Genomic DNA, 13,953 nt, shown 5'->3' with positions numbered 1-13,953 from the left:
AATTGGTTAAAACTTCAAAATAACAGAAGGTGTGTGGGAGGAGTTACAACTGAATAGCACATATATAATATTAGCAATATGAATTACCTCTTTTTTACAGAAGAATTTTAGGAATGCTTTTTAACAGCTTTAACACCTATGAACAAGACTTTGAATGTCAAATATGTAAATAACTCGTGTGTTGTTTTTTAAAGCTTATGAGCGGCCCGTTCTTGAACAACCTAAGGAACTTTGCTAGGGATACAATCAATGATGAGACAGTAGAATTAGTCCAGCCTTACTTTGAAATGGAAGACTATACACTGGAAAATGGTAAAAAGGTGTGTGGCAACGTGGCAGGACTCCTCTCTTGGACAAAAGCCATGGTGGTATTTTATGGTGTTAACAGAGAAGTCCTCCCTCTTAAGGTAATACATCCTCTCTTGCATTGTGTTTGCTTACCAGTGGCTAAAGAGGGTAGGAGCAGAAACAAAACTATTTTCTCCTTGATTCTAGAGAGAAAACAGAACAAAAAATTAGCCTAGACTAAATTTATGTGATCTGGTTTACTGTGTATAGGGAAAGGTGTTTTCATTCTTTTTATTATGTCATAATTACTTTATAATTGTTTTTAAAATGTTGTACCAGGATCTTCATTCCTTCTCCAGAGGGTCCTGCAAACAGGAGTTTGCAGCTATTTTAGCATTTTTGTTTTCTCCTGGTAACTTAGAAGCAGTGGAGCACTGACATCTTGCCTAAATATTGGCTTTCTGAAGAAGTTAAAGGAGCTATGTTGCAATAGTAGGGAGCAAAATAAGGAAAACATTTTTAAGAGTAAATTTTTACTTTAGTGTGCATGAGTGTTCTTTTTCAAGTTTATGAAACTCAGTCAGTGATTTTTTTGTTCTAAACAAACTATTTTATCCTTAAATACAGCACAATTTAAAAAAATAGTAAAAGCTGTGAGCACATGGCAATCCCAATTTTTTTTCACATTTTGTCGCTGGTAGAAGTGTTCTTTACAGAAGCAACAGTAATACAGATTAATATTTTTAAAAATAATTTCATTTCCTGTGTTCACCATAAATATAATTTTAGGAACAATAGGAAGAGTCACTGTTTTAGGACCATTTCCTAGTGTGTAAAAGCAATATTGTTAGCTGACAAAGGACCAGTCTCCTGTTGTGATTGCTGGTCACTACAAAATTCACTAATAGAAGAGGAAAATACATATAGTCAAGCAAGAATACTGAGTGAATGTTCTTCTAGTCTAACCAATTTGTACAGATCAGGAACCTTTCTTCCTTAACCACCTTCTTGAAATGTAAATTTTTTTAAAGGAATAAAATTGACAATATATAGTAGAACTTTAGGTGCTATATTGTTATTGAACAAAAAAAAAATCTTATCTTTGGTATATATGTGATATAGTTTTCAGCTTAAATGTTTTTATGTTTATATAAAAGTTATTTTGATGTACTGTTGTCTTGTGATTACAAGCTAAGTAGGCTTAAATAATAGTTCATTGAATTATCTTGAAATCATATATATGATTGAACTTCTATTTTTTTTTCTCCTTTGCAGGCTAACCTGGCAAAACAAGAAGGTCGCCTGAAAGTAGCTAATGCAGAAAAAGATAAAGCTCAGGCAGAATTAGATGAAAAGCAAGCTGAACTGGATAAAGTGCAGGCAAAGTTTGATGCAGCAATGAAGGAGAAAATGGTGAGATAAAAGTATTTTAGTCTTACCAAAAATGCTTGTACAACATTGTTATGTAATTAGAATTTGCTGCAAACACACATTTACCTGACACCTTGAATAGCATGGCTGAGATTCAGGTGTAATAGTAAGAGATTTAAGCCTATATATTCTTCCTGTGAAGAGGAGCATATTAGATGCCCTGAAGTGTCAAATATGTTAATTTTATTGATAAATATTAATAAAATATTTATTTTATTAAATCAGTAAAATAGTTATAATAAATATAAGAGGATGAAAAGTATATAAAATAACTCCACCATTTTGCATTTGATGCTTAAGTAGGACATTTTTTTAATTTTAGGACTTAGAGGATGATGCAGAAACATGCAAAAGAAAGATGCAAGCAGCCTCTGCACTTATAGATGGACTGAGTGGTGAGAAAGTTAGGTGGACTCAGCAAAGCAAAGAATTTAAATCTCAAATTAAAAGGTATCAAATCCATTACAGAAAAGCAAAAAAGAAAATACTTGTAAAAAATGAAGTGTTGGTAAACAAGTTAGTAGCTTTAATTGAGGTACTTAATCTTCTTCCTGGAAATCTTAATATAGCAATGCAATCAAATAAACTACCCTGAAATTTGAATTTTCCTCCCATAAATAAGAATACATGGGTGCTGAGTACTAGTATTTCAGTTAAGAACAATACCTCTGATTTTGGAATTAGCTTCCAAGAAGATTATTTACCAGGGCTGTTATGTATCTGTATTACAGCTGCTTCTGCAGTCCCCCCAATACTGTACATCCTTCTGGTGTCACTGGGGAAGTGAAAACCTCAGATAAGCTCAGCTTCTGTAGAAGACTTATGTTACTACAAATTTGCTATGGGGAAAGTGGGCATTTCTGATGGGAGTTTCAATAGAGCTAGGTTTGTATCCTTGATAAATACAGTATTTCAGACATATTTTTTAAGAAATAAACCATTTTCTTAGCTCATTTATGAAAAAAAGAATAGCTGTCATTAGGGCTTTATTGTGTTGTAGGGGTGGAGATGGTGTTTTCATAAAATATTACTCTTAAGTTTTGCCTCAAAAATGCTCTGGAAACAACTTTTTAAAAATCTTCTTATGTTTCAAAAGCTGGTTGTTAAGTAATGAGAAATTGAATTTGTGCACCACCTTTTAATGGTGATTTTTCTTCCTTTTCTAGACTTGTGGGAGATATATTGCTCTGCACAGGCTTTCTTTCATACTGTGGACCTTTTAATCAAGACTTCAGAAATCTTTTGCTCAAAGACTTATGGGAAACAGAGTTGAGAGAGCATAAAATCCCCTTTTCTGATGATTTGAACCTGATTTCTATGTTGGTAGATCAACCAACAGTAAGTTCTTGGTGCTTGGAGGGTTTAATTTGAATTTCTGTTAGCATATTCTACAACTGCTAGCCAGCATTATGCCTGCTTAGAGAAGAACTATAATCCCCAGTATTCCAAATATTGCTGTGCTGGGTAGTTCTGTGGTTTCCAAATGCTCCTGGCAATTTCCACTAAATTTTGGTGCAGTAATAGTGACAAAACCCAAGAGAAAGAGGTGATGCACAATAGAATTTCTCACCTCCTGCTGACCAACACCCGGTCAATCCCTGAACCATGATCAAGCCTCTTCTGAGTGACTCCCCCAGTTTATATAGTGGAGATGGCATTCTGTGGTATGGAATATCCCTTGGGCTGTTCAGGTCAGCTGTCCTGGCCGTGCTCCCTCCCAGCTCTTTGTGCACCTGCTCTCTCGCTGGCAGAGCACAGGACACTGAAAAATCCTTGGCTTGGGGTGAGCGCTACTGAGCAACAGCCAAAACATCAGGGTGCCAACAATATTCTCACACCAAAGCAGAAAAACACAGCACTGTACCATCTACTAAGGGAAAATTGACCTTTATTTCAGCCAAAACCAGGACATTTCTAAAACAGTGGGTTTGGTTGTAATTTAAAATAGACTACATAAAGTCCTTTTAGTCAATGTAAATGTATTAGAAATGGGCAAAGAGTGGGAAGTGCCAGAATCTTCAAGTTTCCTTTAGTAAACATTATTCCCAAAAGCTCTCTTAGACTAGTTTTTGCTTAATTTATCCCAATGCTTAATTTGTCTGTCAAGCTGTCTTTTAACATTCTTAGACATTAAAATATACTTTTTTTGATTCTATATAGTTTAAAAAATCCATAAGAATAAAATTCTGGAAATATTTTTATACTTGCATTAATACTTCTTCAGCAGGTTCAGATATGCATTCCCTTTGATGTCCCTGTTACTTCTTAGAAAAATTTTAATTGAAGAAAAATTCCTGTGATAATTTATTTCAAACTACTGCTTTTTCTTCATCTCTCCTTTTTTTTTTCTTTTATTTAAATCTTTTTTCTTTAGATTAGTGAGTGGAACCTTCAAGGACTGCCTGGAGATCACCTCTCAATTCAGAATGGTATTATTGTCACTAAGGCATCAAGATACCCACTTTTAGTAGACCCACAAACTCAAGGAAAAGCATGGGTGATAAATAAAGAACAGGATAATGAATTACAGGTAAACAGTGCCTTAAAGGAAGGGTGTGTGCTCTATTATGCTCCTTCAAACATTATTATTTCAGAAGGAGGTTGCATTTGAGTCAATGTGATCTGAGATAAGTTTAACATGTATGGAGACTGACAATTATGTAGATGCATCTTGAGATGCATCAGCAGGGAACTTGAGAACAGCTGTAAATCCCACTCAAGGGCTTGGAAAAGACTATCCAAATTGTACGAGTTCTAGCAAAAAAGTGTAAAAGTATTTTGTTCAAGACGGGTAGGTATGGACCTAACACAAAAGAGGACAAAGAGGTGATAATTAAAAACAAAAGAGTATAATATGAAATTATTAAATGAGAGCAAATTGAGCGACTGTTAGTAAGATTACAGATAAAGGCAGGATAAGTTACAGCTCTGAAAATGTAGGCAAAGTGCCTCAAGTGTTACAGCTCATAATTTAGGACCTGAGAGGATATTCATAATAAGGTGGTCACTACAAAAGGAAGTTGAGGAAATCCAGCTGAAGCCATACCCATGAAAAATTTGCTTATCCTAACATTACTGCAGTCTTCATAGCTCTTTTAGAAGTTAAGCCAATATGCTAAAAAGCCTGCTAATGAAATATAATACAAAGATGTTCATGTGTCACTATTTGCATCACAAATTATTTTTTCCCAAATGATGTGACATGGCAAAAAGAAACTGCATTTTAAAACCCTTAGCCTGAATGCTGAGAAAACTCATACGTCCTGAATATCAATAAATTTTGGAGGGTTTAGAATTAGTTAATTATGTAGCTTACTATTTTATGCATGCTTTTTAATAATTTCATATAGTGTGAATCCCATTTCATGAAATATCAATCTGAATTCATAATATTGTAGCAGTGTTTTAGACTGAGTTCAGATTTCTAGAAAGAATTTCTCAGCACTTCAAAGCTAAAATTAGAAAATCTAGACCTTCTAGGACATAGAATAGAAAATTAAAGGCTAGGTGTCTCTGATTTCTAAAATATACATAACATCTTTAATATGCCATGAGCTGTATCAGTTTGATTTAGTACATTATTACTCTCATAATGAAGTCCTGAGGATTCAGTTACAGCCAACCTTTTAATTCACGTTTTTATGGTACTTTTCACCGTACACACAGAAGTATTTCTGCATAAATTTCTACATGGTCAACATTTATAGCACCTTCTTTAAAATGCAACTAACAAAAACACTGAAAAAAATTTCCATGGTTAGGTCTGTGGTTTTCATGTAAGACTGTGAAGAAATGCTTTGTCCTTACAACAAATTTATAATTTGCTTTTTGAGGTAACAACTCTGAATGACAAGTACTTCCGGCAACACCTTGAAGACAGTCTTTCACTGGGACGATCGCTCCTGATTGAAGATATAGAGGAAGAATTGGATCCAGTCCTTGATAATATATTAGAAAAAAATTTCATAAAATCTGGATCTGCTTTTAAGGTTAGTAATCAAACAAAAGAAAATGAAAAAGTAGCTAGCCTTGTGACAAATGTTATTTTATTGTTATTATAAACACCTAGGTAAACTCTGTATTTAGTGGAGACTTGTAAAGAATCAAACTGCACTAATAAAATATAACAGACAGAGCCTCAGCTGTGTAGTAAGTTGGCAAGTCTAAACTATGAGTTTAACTGCCAGGGTTATTACTGAAGTTTCCAAACTGGAACCAATTGTAAACTTATCTGATTGAATGCTTAAAATTCTTTCTACTAATTTCCAAGCAGTGCAGATATGCTTAAGGAAGTGGTTTGGTCCTACTCCTTTATAAGCCAGGTATTTGAAGACATCTTGGAGACTCAAAAGTTGGAGCCTCATTTGCCCCCCACTGTCTCATGGCAGATGATCTTTCCAACACCAACAATTCCATGATTCATACTACAATATGCAGTGATCAGATTTCCTTGTGCACATGCAGCTGTTGAGTTAAACTGCTGTTTCAGAATATCTTAACTCTATAAAAATATTTTGAATACTTTGAATGAATTTTTACTTTGTTTGGAAATATTCTTTGAAACCTGCTTAGTCTTAATAAAGATAAAATTTATGTCCAGTAATTTCTGTTCCATTGTTGGATCACATAATTCCTTTTACCTTGGACATAAGAGAATGATGACTTCTACAAAGGTCAGCAGTTTCTATTACCTCTTCATTTGAGGTGTGCTTAGAAACCAAATGGTTCTGAAACTGTTAATCATAATCCACAGTGGAAATGATCCCTATATTTAACTGGAGGGAAATGCTACTTTTATAACATACTGTAACTTATACATTTGGTCATTGACTTTTATTTTCATAACAAATCAAAATTGTGAAATAAATTTCCTCTTTTTGGCACTTCAAATAGTGTAATTTTTTTTCTGCTCAATATTACTGAGTTTAATAAAGCTCATTTTCCTCTGTTTAATACTCTTTTAACTTGACCCACAGGTGAAAGTTGGTGATAAGGAAGTAGATGTTATGAATACATTTCGACTGTTCATTACTACAAAGCTACCTAATCCTTCTTTCACACCTGAAATTAATGCAAAAACATCAATTATTGATTTTACTGTTACAATGAAAGGACTTGAGAATCAGTTACTGAGAAGAGTAATACTCACTGAAAAACAGGTAAGTTAACATTACAAATAAATCATAGTGATTTTTTTTTCATTTAATTGGTTTTGGTATGTAGAAAATAAAAATGTTCAAATGGAAAAAAATGATATTAGCTATTTTCTAAAATTATATTCAGATTCAGTATAGACATTTCCAAATATCAAAAATTAATTGGGAGGCTCTTAATATATATATATGACTGTTAGTACAACACAAACAATTAATTACCTGAATTTAACATTGATAAGATAAATCACAAGATACTGAATAAACACTGCTTAAAAAAAATTGTTATTAAAAACATCTTTTAGATACCAAGAAAAGTAAAATGCACATTCCATGACTGGATCCAATTCTTCAGCTCTATCTTCAATCACAAATCATTCACTTGAAAAATCAGAAACTAAATTTTAAGTATCTCTCATAAAAGTTGGAACCCATAAAATGTCATGCCATTTTCTTTTTTTTCAATAACAGGAACTAGAGGCAGAACGAATTAAACTCATGGAAGATGTAACTTCTAATAAGAGGAAGATGAAGGAACTGGAAGACAATCTTCTTTACAAACTAAGTGCAACCAAAGGTTATGTATCAAAATATTAATCAGATTAGGCAGATAAAACTAATTCACACTAGGTCTTTTCCTTACAAATTTTGGTTTATCCATCTAAGATTCAGTAAGAGAATGTACAATGGCAGGAGTATGGGGACTGTGAGGGATTTGGTGCTATAACATGCCACTATATGCAACTCAGGACACCTGAGCTTAGCACCTAAACAGGTTTTTTGAAATACCTCAATATTTTTGAGAACTTTCTGCCCCTCAGATGAGATCAGGTATCTGACCATGGGCAAACCTTTAATCCTTTAATGGAAATATAAATTGGAATGGCCTGGCTTAAAATTGCTTTGAAACTCCTCTGCAGTACATTATGAGCCTGAACATGACCCCTCACTATCTCTAGTGGAAAAAGAATCTGGTAACAGAAAATCTGTGAGAAACTGCTGGAGATTCATGCATATTGTTGAATGATCATTTCCCTTGGGACCATAAGTCTTTTTAACTTTGAGAGTGACAATGAATAGACTTCAAAATAATTTAAATCATTTGTTGACTATGTAGACTGTGTGCATAAGATAGGAAACTTCTCTACTAGGTGTTGCAAAGCTGTTGATATAAATACACTTAACATATTTGGAATTAATTTGATCAAATATGTTGCATGTAAAAATAATTTTTAGTATTACATATCCTGTCTGGTCTCTATTTTAAAAGCTTTCTGTAATTCAGTAAATAGTTTCATTTTTTAAAATCAATAATTCCTGTAATTTGGCCTTTTGTTTTATATATAGATTTGGAGTGAAAATATTGTTACAATCATATCCTGAACACCCAGTATTTTACTTTTCAGGTTCACTAGTGGATGATGAATCTTTAATTGGTGTCCTGCAAACAACGAAGCAAACAGCTGCTGAGATAGCTGTCAAGCTGTCTGTGGCAGCAGAAACTGAAGTGAAGATTAACACGGCTCAGGAGGAATATCGACCTGTTGCTACACGTGGAAGCATCCTTTATTTCCTTCTTACAGCAATGAGCATGGTCAACAATATGTATCAAACTTCACTGGCTCAGTTCTTGAAGCTGTTTGATCAATCTATAGCCAGGTAGGAAGACACAGATTTTTTCTATTATTCAGATGTTTGCCTTTCCAATGTATTTGCTCTTTTTCATGAGGCTTCTTTGTGCTTTGTTTTCATGATTTAGGTCCAAGAAGTCTCCTGTGCCTCAGAAAAGAATCTCAAATATTATTGAATATCTTACTTTTGAAATTCACTCATATTCTGTTAGAGGCCTGTATGAAAACCACAAATTCCTCTTTACCCTCCTCCTGGCTTTAAAAATTGATATTGAGAGAGGACATGTGGAAAACAGAGAGTTCCAAACTCTCATTAGAGGTAAGTTTTAAAAATTGTTTTATGTATAGAGCTAATTCAACTTTTTTAACTTTTATGCCATTTCAAAATCTTATTTCTTTGTCTACATGGTTTCTATCAACATTTCTGTGGGAACTGGGCTTGTTCAGCATGGCAAAGGGAAGTCTTAGAGGGCACCCAATAGTAAACTTCCCTGTGAAAAGGCCATTAATAATGCTAAGTTATCCTTTGCTATAAAATAAATGCTAAGTACACAAGAGTACAGTTAGTATCCTGGAGAAAATTACTTAGGTCAAAATATATAAATTAAAAAGAAATGTCAATTATATCTTGACCCCTGGAATATCACATATTTTATCAGAAAGTACATTTCATTCAGTGTTTTTATCCACAGGAGGTGCAGCTTTGGATCTACAGGCTTGCCCACCCAAACCAAGCCGCTGGATTCTTGATATGATATGGCTAAATCTAGTGGAATTGAACAAACTTCCACAATTTGAACAAATTTTGAACCAGGTGATATCTTCTAATTATCTTTTTAATGTTAATAACCAGTTTTGTCATCATAAAATTTATTTGTGTTTTGTTTCCACAAAAATACAGAATAACAGAATAGAGACAATTAGGAAGCAGGAATGGTGGTATGTTTATTTATCTCTAGGGTATTTGGTATCATAGTAATTGAGACAGAAAAAGGAGAGAAGGAACAGGAGCAAAGGAAAGAGGAAGTCAATAAAAGAGAGATAGGATAAAAAGGTAGAGGTATCAGAAAGGCTCATAAAATTAATCTGAGTGTTAGGTTTTAAGTTACAATGTTGTCTGTCTTGATTCTGGTGTATTTTTGAAAGTTTGCTGCTTGTTTTTACATACTGATTTCTGTTCCAAGGGTAACATTTTTATATGATGAGATGGCTACAAATGCCATGTTTTACGTAGGTATGCATGAACTTACATGCACATAAGCTTGTGACATGTTCAATTTGGTTAATTTATTTTTCTTTTTTAGTGCAGTTAAACCATTCCCTAAGCATTTCTTGCATCTAAGTGCTCCTTGTTAATCAGGCTGATAGCCAGGACAGCGAGTTCTCCTTGCTGTTATAGCATTGGCCAAGCCCATTTTGTGATGGCCCTGGAGGGTAGCAGACGTTTTCACTAAATGGCTACCTGCAAGTGGTCCTGGCTGTTTCTAAACCCTGCATGAAGGCAAGAGTTGGAAACATACCAGTGCAGTTCTTCCAGTTTTTGGTTTCTTGAGTTATCAGAATATTAAGTTTGGAGAAAGTTGGAGAAGCTTTAGTTAGGTTGTTCACTCTGGGTTGTCAGGCCACCAGAATCCCATTTCTATAAAAGTCCTTTCACCAGGGCTTTTCTAGAATGTGTGCAAACAAAATTTTAGACTCTGAAATACTTCGTGACTATGTTACCACAAAAGCTCTCCTTTTTAAATAAATTTTTTATCACTGTCTTACCTTTGCCAGGTAGTTGCAAAGTTAAAAAGGGGCAATTAAAATTATTTCAGTCATAGATAAAAATGGAATATAGAAGGGTGACAACTAGGATATCAGTTAAAAACCCAAATATTATGAAAACATCTTTTTAATATTTATTTTTATCCATTAGAAGTACTGTTATATTCGATTAATCATATAAAATACAACTGTATCATTATTCATTTAGATGAAAAAAAGTTATTTAAAGTGACCAAAAAAGGACTGAGAATGGTATGCCCCGTTCTCAAGAGGTCTCCTGTGCTTTTCTTTTTCTCATGCTAGTTTAAATTTGTTTATCCCCTCTAAAAAAAATAAGTCCCAGAGGCCTAATTTAACATAGACATCTTTTGTTTTAAACCTTTGTCAGTACATTTCTTGTTCTTTTTCCAGTGGTCTGAGAATATTGCAGTAGCTGACCCTCCTCAGTCACTGCATTGAAGGCTCAGTTGCAATTTCACTATGTTCTGCCCACCAGTACTCCTTGTCCCATTAGGTCAGGGGTTCTAAGAGGTGCCTTTATTGTGATCATATTTGTGGTCAGGTTTATTCTTTCTCGAGCCAAAAGCTTGCCAGAATCTGCTACTTTTAATTTGTGATTCATTGGCTGGATAAACAGTACTGGGACAGATTTTTCTGGTCCTCTTCATATTTTGTGACCAAAAGGAATAAATTAATCAATCACAGTGTGTTCCTCCTGTAGTGTGGAATCCTCCTGCTAATCACTGATTTTTCTTAAAGTAGATGCATGTGTTTGGGAAGGGAATGCATAAATAACTGGCTTGAGAGTCTGCATCTTAACACTGATTGCAGCAATTGAATTAATATTATTTGTAGTATTTTAATAGCAATTCTCATGGCATATGTCTTAAATGCTATAGGCAATGATACTTGTGATATATCCTAATATAATAATGGCCTCTCATTAAAAGCTACATTTGCAAGGGGATTTTACTGCAACTGAAATATGTCTATTTGTGTGTTAATGCAATAAATTTAGATAGCTCACCATGATAAGCAATGGAAACACTGGTTTGATAAAGATGCCCCTGAGGAAGAAATTATCCCTAATGGATACAGTGATTCGCTTGACACTTTTCGCAAGCTTTTACTCATCAGGTGAGCATCTTCAGAAATTTTGGGGAATAACACAGTTGCAACACATCTCAACCTATCAGTTTGCTCTTATCATAACAGTGTAATTTCAGTTATCTCTGGGTGACATTAAATAGCAATTCACTCACATGAAATATGTTTTTATTCAATTACTTCAGAGCTATTCTCTGCCATCTAAAGATATTTATAGAAAATATTTTTTATAGCTTTGCTTTTATGTCAGGAGAAATGCAAACTGGATTGCATAATGCAGCCTTCCTTGAGAAGCCCATGAAAATGTTGAATATTCCAGATAGTTTTCAATTTTCTAAAATTAAATTTCATTTAAAATTAACCATTTTAAATACCTTTAAACAAGCATTAAAATATAAAATAAAAAAATAGAGAGATGGTGAAAATCCAAAATAAGTATTCAAAACCCTGTGTGAAAGGTGTCCTATAAATTAGATTTTTTGCATCATATAAGATCTCTAAGATCTTGGGATAAAATGGATTTCCCCAAAGAAGCATTCAGCTGCCTTATGCATGAGATCATATCTTATTCCATTCATTTTATACTTCCCAAGTGCTGTAAGAAATAAATCAGAGATACTAATGAAATACCCCAACAATATTATTTACTAGATTGTGATTTGTCTTTGGAGCAGATTCAACCTGTGCCATAAAAAAGGCTGGAATCTGATGGAAATACCATATTGTTTAATGCTCTACACCCTAAGAGGGAGGGGACCATCCAAGTCTGAAGCATTTAAATAATCTTCAAAACCTGAAGATTGTCAAAGTAATATATTTTATCCAAAAGTAGTTTGTTTTCCCATGGGAAAAACACTCATCACCAGCACAAATACAATCCAGTGCAGAAGAATTGAATTTGTACCCTAAAGGGCTAAACAACCAAATAAATCGTTGGCAGAGTTTTACTAAAGGGCAAAAAAAAAATCTTAACATTTTCCTCTTTGTGTTCTCAAATACAAAAGTTCTGTTTAAAATGAAGAACGTCCCAAACTAATGAAGGTACCTAGAAGAGAAAATTCCAATGCAAATAGGTAAGGCAAAATTGTAAGCAACAGGAAAGTATCATAAATAGAGGGAAGACCATCAGCTCTGCCTGTTATTATGTCTGTAAAGACAAACCTAGAAACATATATACATGAATGTGTGTGTATGTATACATATATATCATGATTTTAAAAAATCCCTCTAATTGATAAAAATAAAATTTCTAATTTGAGCCTGATCTTGGAGGAAGAGGCAGTGAATTTATATCTTTGTATGTATTTTATTTTCTAGATCTTGGTGTCCAGACCGAACACTTTCCCAGGCGAGGAAATATATTGCAAGTTCCTTGCATGAGAAATATACAGAGCCAGTTATTTTGAATTTAAGAAATACTTGGGAAGAAAGTGACATGCGAACACCTCTCATCTGTTTCTTGTCCATGGGATCAGACCCAACTGATCAGATTAATTCCTTGTCTCGGAAGCTTCATTTGGGTATGAAAGTAATTATTCATTGTCATATGTTAAGACACAGATGGGCAGTGTAAGCAATTTCAGAGATGTTTTTTCCTGAGAAGTATTTCTTGAGTTCTCTTGCTCTTTGTTCCTGAAATACCATCTTAGAGATAAAATAATGTTTTAAATAGAAGACATTATGCTAAGAACATTCTGTGTGAAGTTGGACAGTAATTCAAGTCTTTTTTTAATAAATTGTTATCATCCTTCCTGGTGATGATAACTTTTTAAATCCCTATCTTGTAAAGCAATTAATTATTCTTTTAAAATTCTGTTACTGTGACAATGATATTTTCTTGTTTTAACTCTTAACTACAGGTACCTGAAAAATCAGTAATCTGCTTTGAATATTACTTTGTAACAAAAAATAGCTACAAGAGCTACATTTGTATATTCTGGACTTTAATTCTACATTATATGGAAGTTTTGAAAAAGTGTGGATACAAACTGAGTTGAGATTAGATCCTGTATATTCCTGACATTAGTCACATTAGTGTGTTCATAAATTCAGTTTTACATCTTTGCATTGTGTTTATGTACACTTTGAGATAAATCTCTGTTTGTATTTCAAATGCTCTGGTGTTGTTAAAATTTGGCACAAATTTACATTCACAGTCAACATTAGTCACAGTCTTTAACTTCTGTAAGTATATTCTCTATGTGTATTTCAATGTTGTTATACAAAATGTCAAAGTTTAGAAAATGTATACAATGTATACAATGTCAATGTTTAGAAAATGCTATATATTATTAGCATAATATGATGGTGAAGGGCTTTCATATGCTTTCATATTTATATATTTTTGCATTTAATTTATTTAATTGTGCTGTATTTATATCACTTGTTGTTGGGCTGAATTGAAATTCTTACTTTTTATCAATAATGTAGGTTCATTAATCTTATATTGTCAAATATGTTATAGAATGTAGGACCATCTCAATGGGCCAAGGACAAGAGGTTCATGCACGCAAACTCGTAGAGGCGTCAATGGAACAGGTGGGGGAAAAACATTGCAACATAAGCTGATGGTTTTG

At 33.6% G+C, this 13,953-nt stretch overlaps 1 protein-coding gene across 1 annotated transcript in view; it reads left to right on the top strand.

Annotated features, from left to right (window-relative positions):
• Window positions 1–13,953, top strand: part of DNAH8 (dynein axonemal heavy chain 8) — a 112,971-nt gene that overhangs the window by 81,981 nt on the left and 17,037 nt on the right. Inside the window, exons 68-81 of the mRNA XM_059467920.1 lie at window positions 195–407; window positions 1,564–1,701; window positions 2,042–2,169; window positions 2,886–3,057; window positions 4,094–4,249; window positions 5,553–5,708; window positions 6,696–6,878; window positions 7,344–7,449; window positions 8,279–8,531; window positions 8,632–8,822; window positions 9,196–9,317; window positions 11,289–11,407; window positions 12,695–12,897; window positions 13,842–13,915. Coding sequence (XP_059323903.1) covers window positions 195–407; window positions 1,564–1,701; window positions 2,042–2,169; window positions 2,886–3,057; window positions 4,094–4,249; window positions 5,553–5,708; window positions 6,696–6,878; window positions 7,344–7,449; window positions 8,279–8,531; window positions 8,632–8,822; window positions 9,196–9,317; window positions 11,289–11,407; window positions 12,695–12,897; window positions 13,842–13,915 — 2,214 coding nt within the window. The remainder of the gene's footprint in view (window positions 1–194; window positions 408–1,563; window positions 1,702–2,041; window positions 2,170–2,885; window positions 3,058–4,093; window positions 4,250–5,552; window positions 5,709–6,695; window positions 6,879–7,343; window positions 7,450–8,278; window positions 8,532–8,631; window positions 8,823–9,195; window positions 9,318–11,288; window positions 11,408–12,694; window positions 12,898–13,841; window positions 13,916–13,953) is intronic.

This window comes from Ammospiza nelsoni, chromosome 3 (genome assembly GCF_027579445.1).
Source record: "Ammospiza nelsoni isolate bAmmNel1 chromosome 3, bAmmNel1.pri, whole genome shotgun sequence".
In the NCBI taxonomy this organism is placed as follows: domain Eukaryota; kingdom Metazoa; phylum Chordata; class Aves; order Passeriformes; family Passerellidae; genus Ammospiza; species Ammospiza nelsoni.
Note: the sequence above shows the minus strand (reverse complement) of the source record. Positions and strands in the feature narration are given on the sequence as shown.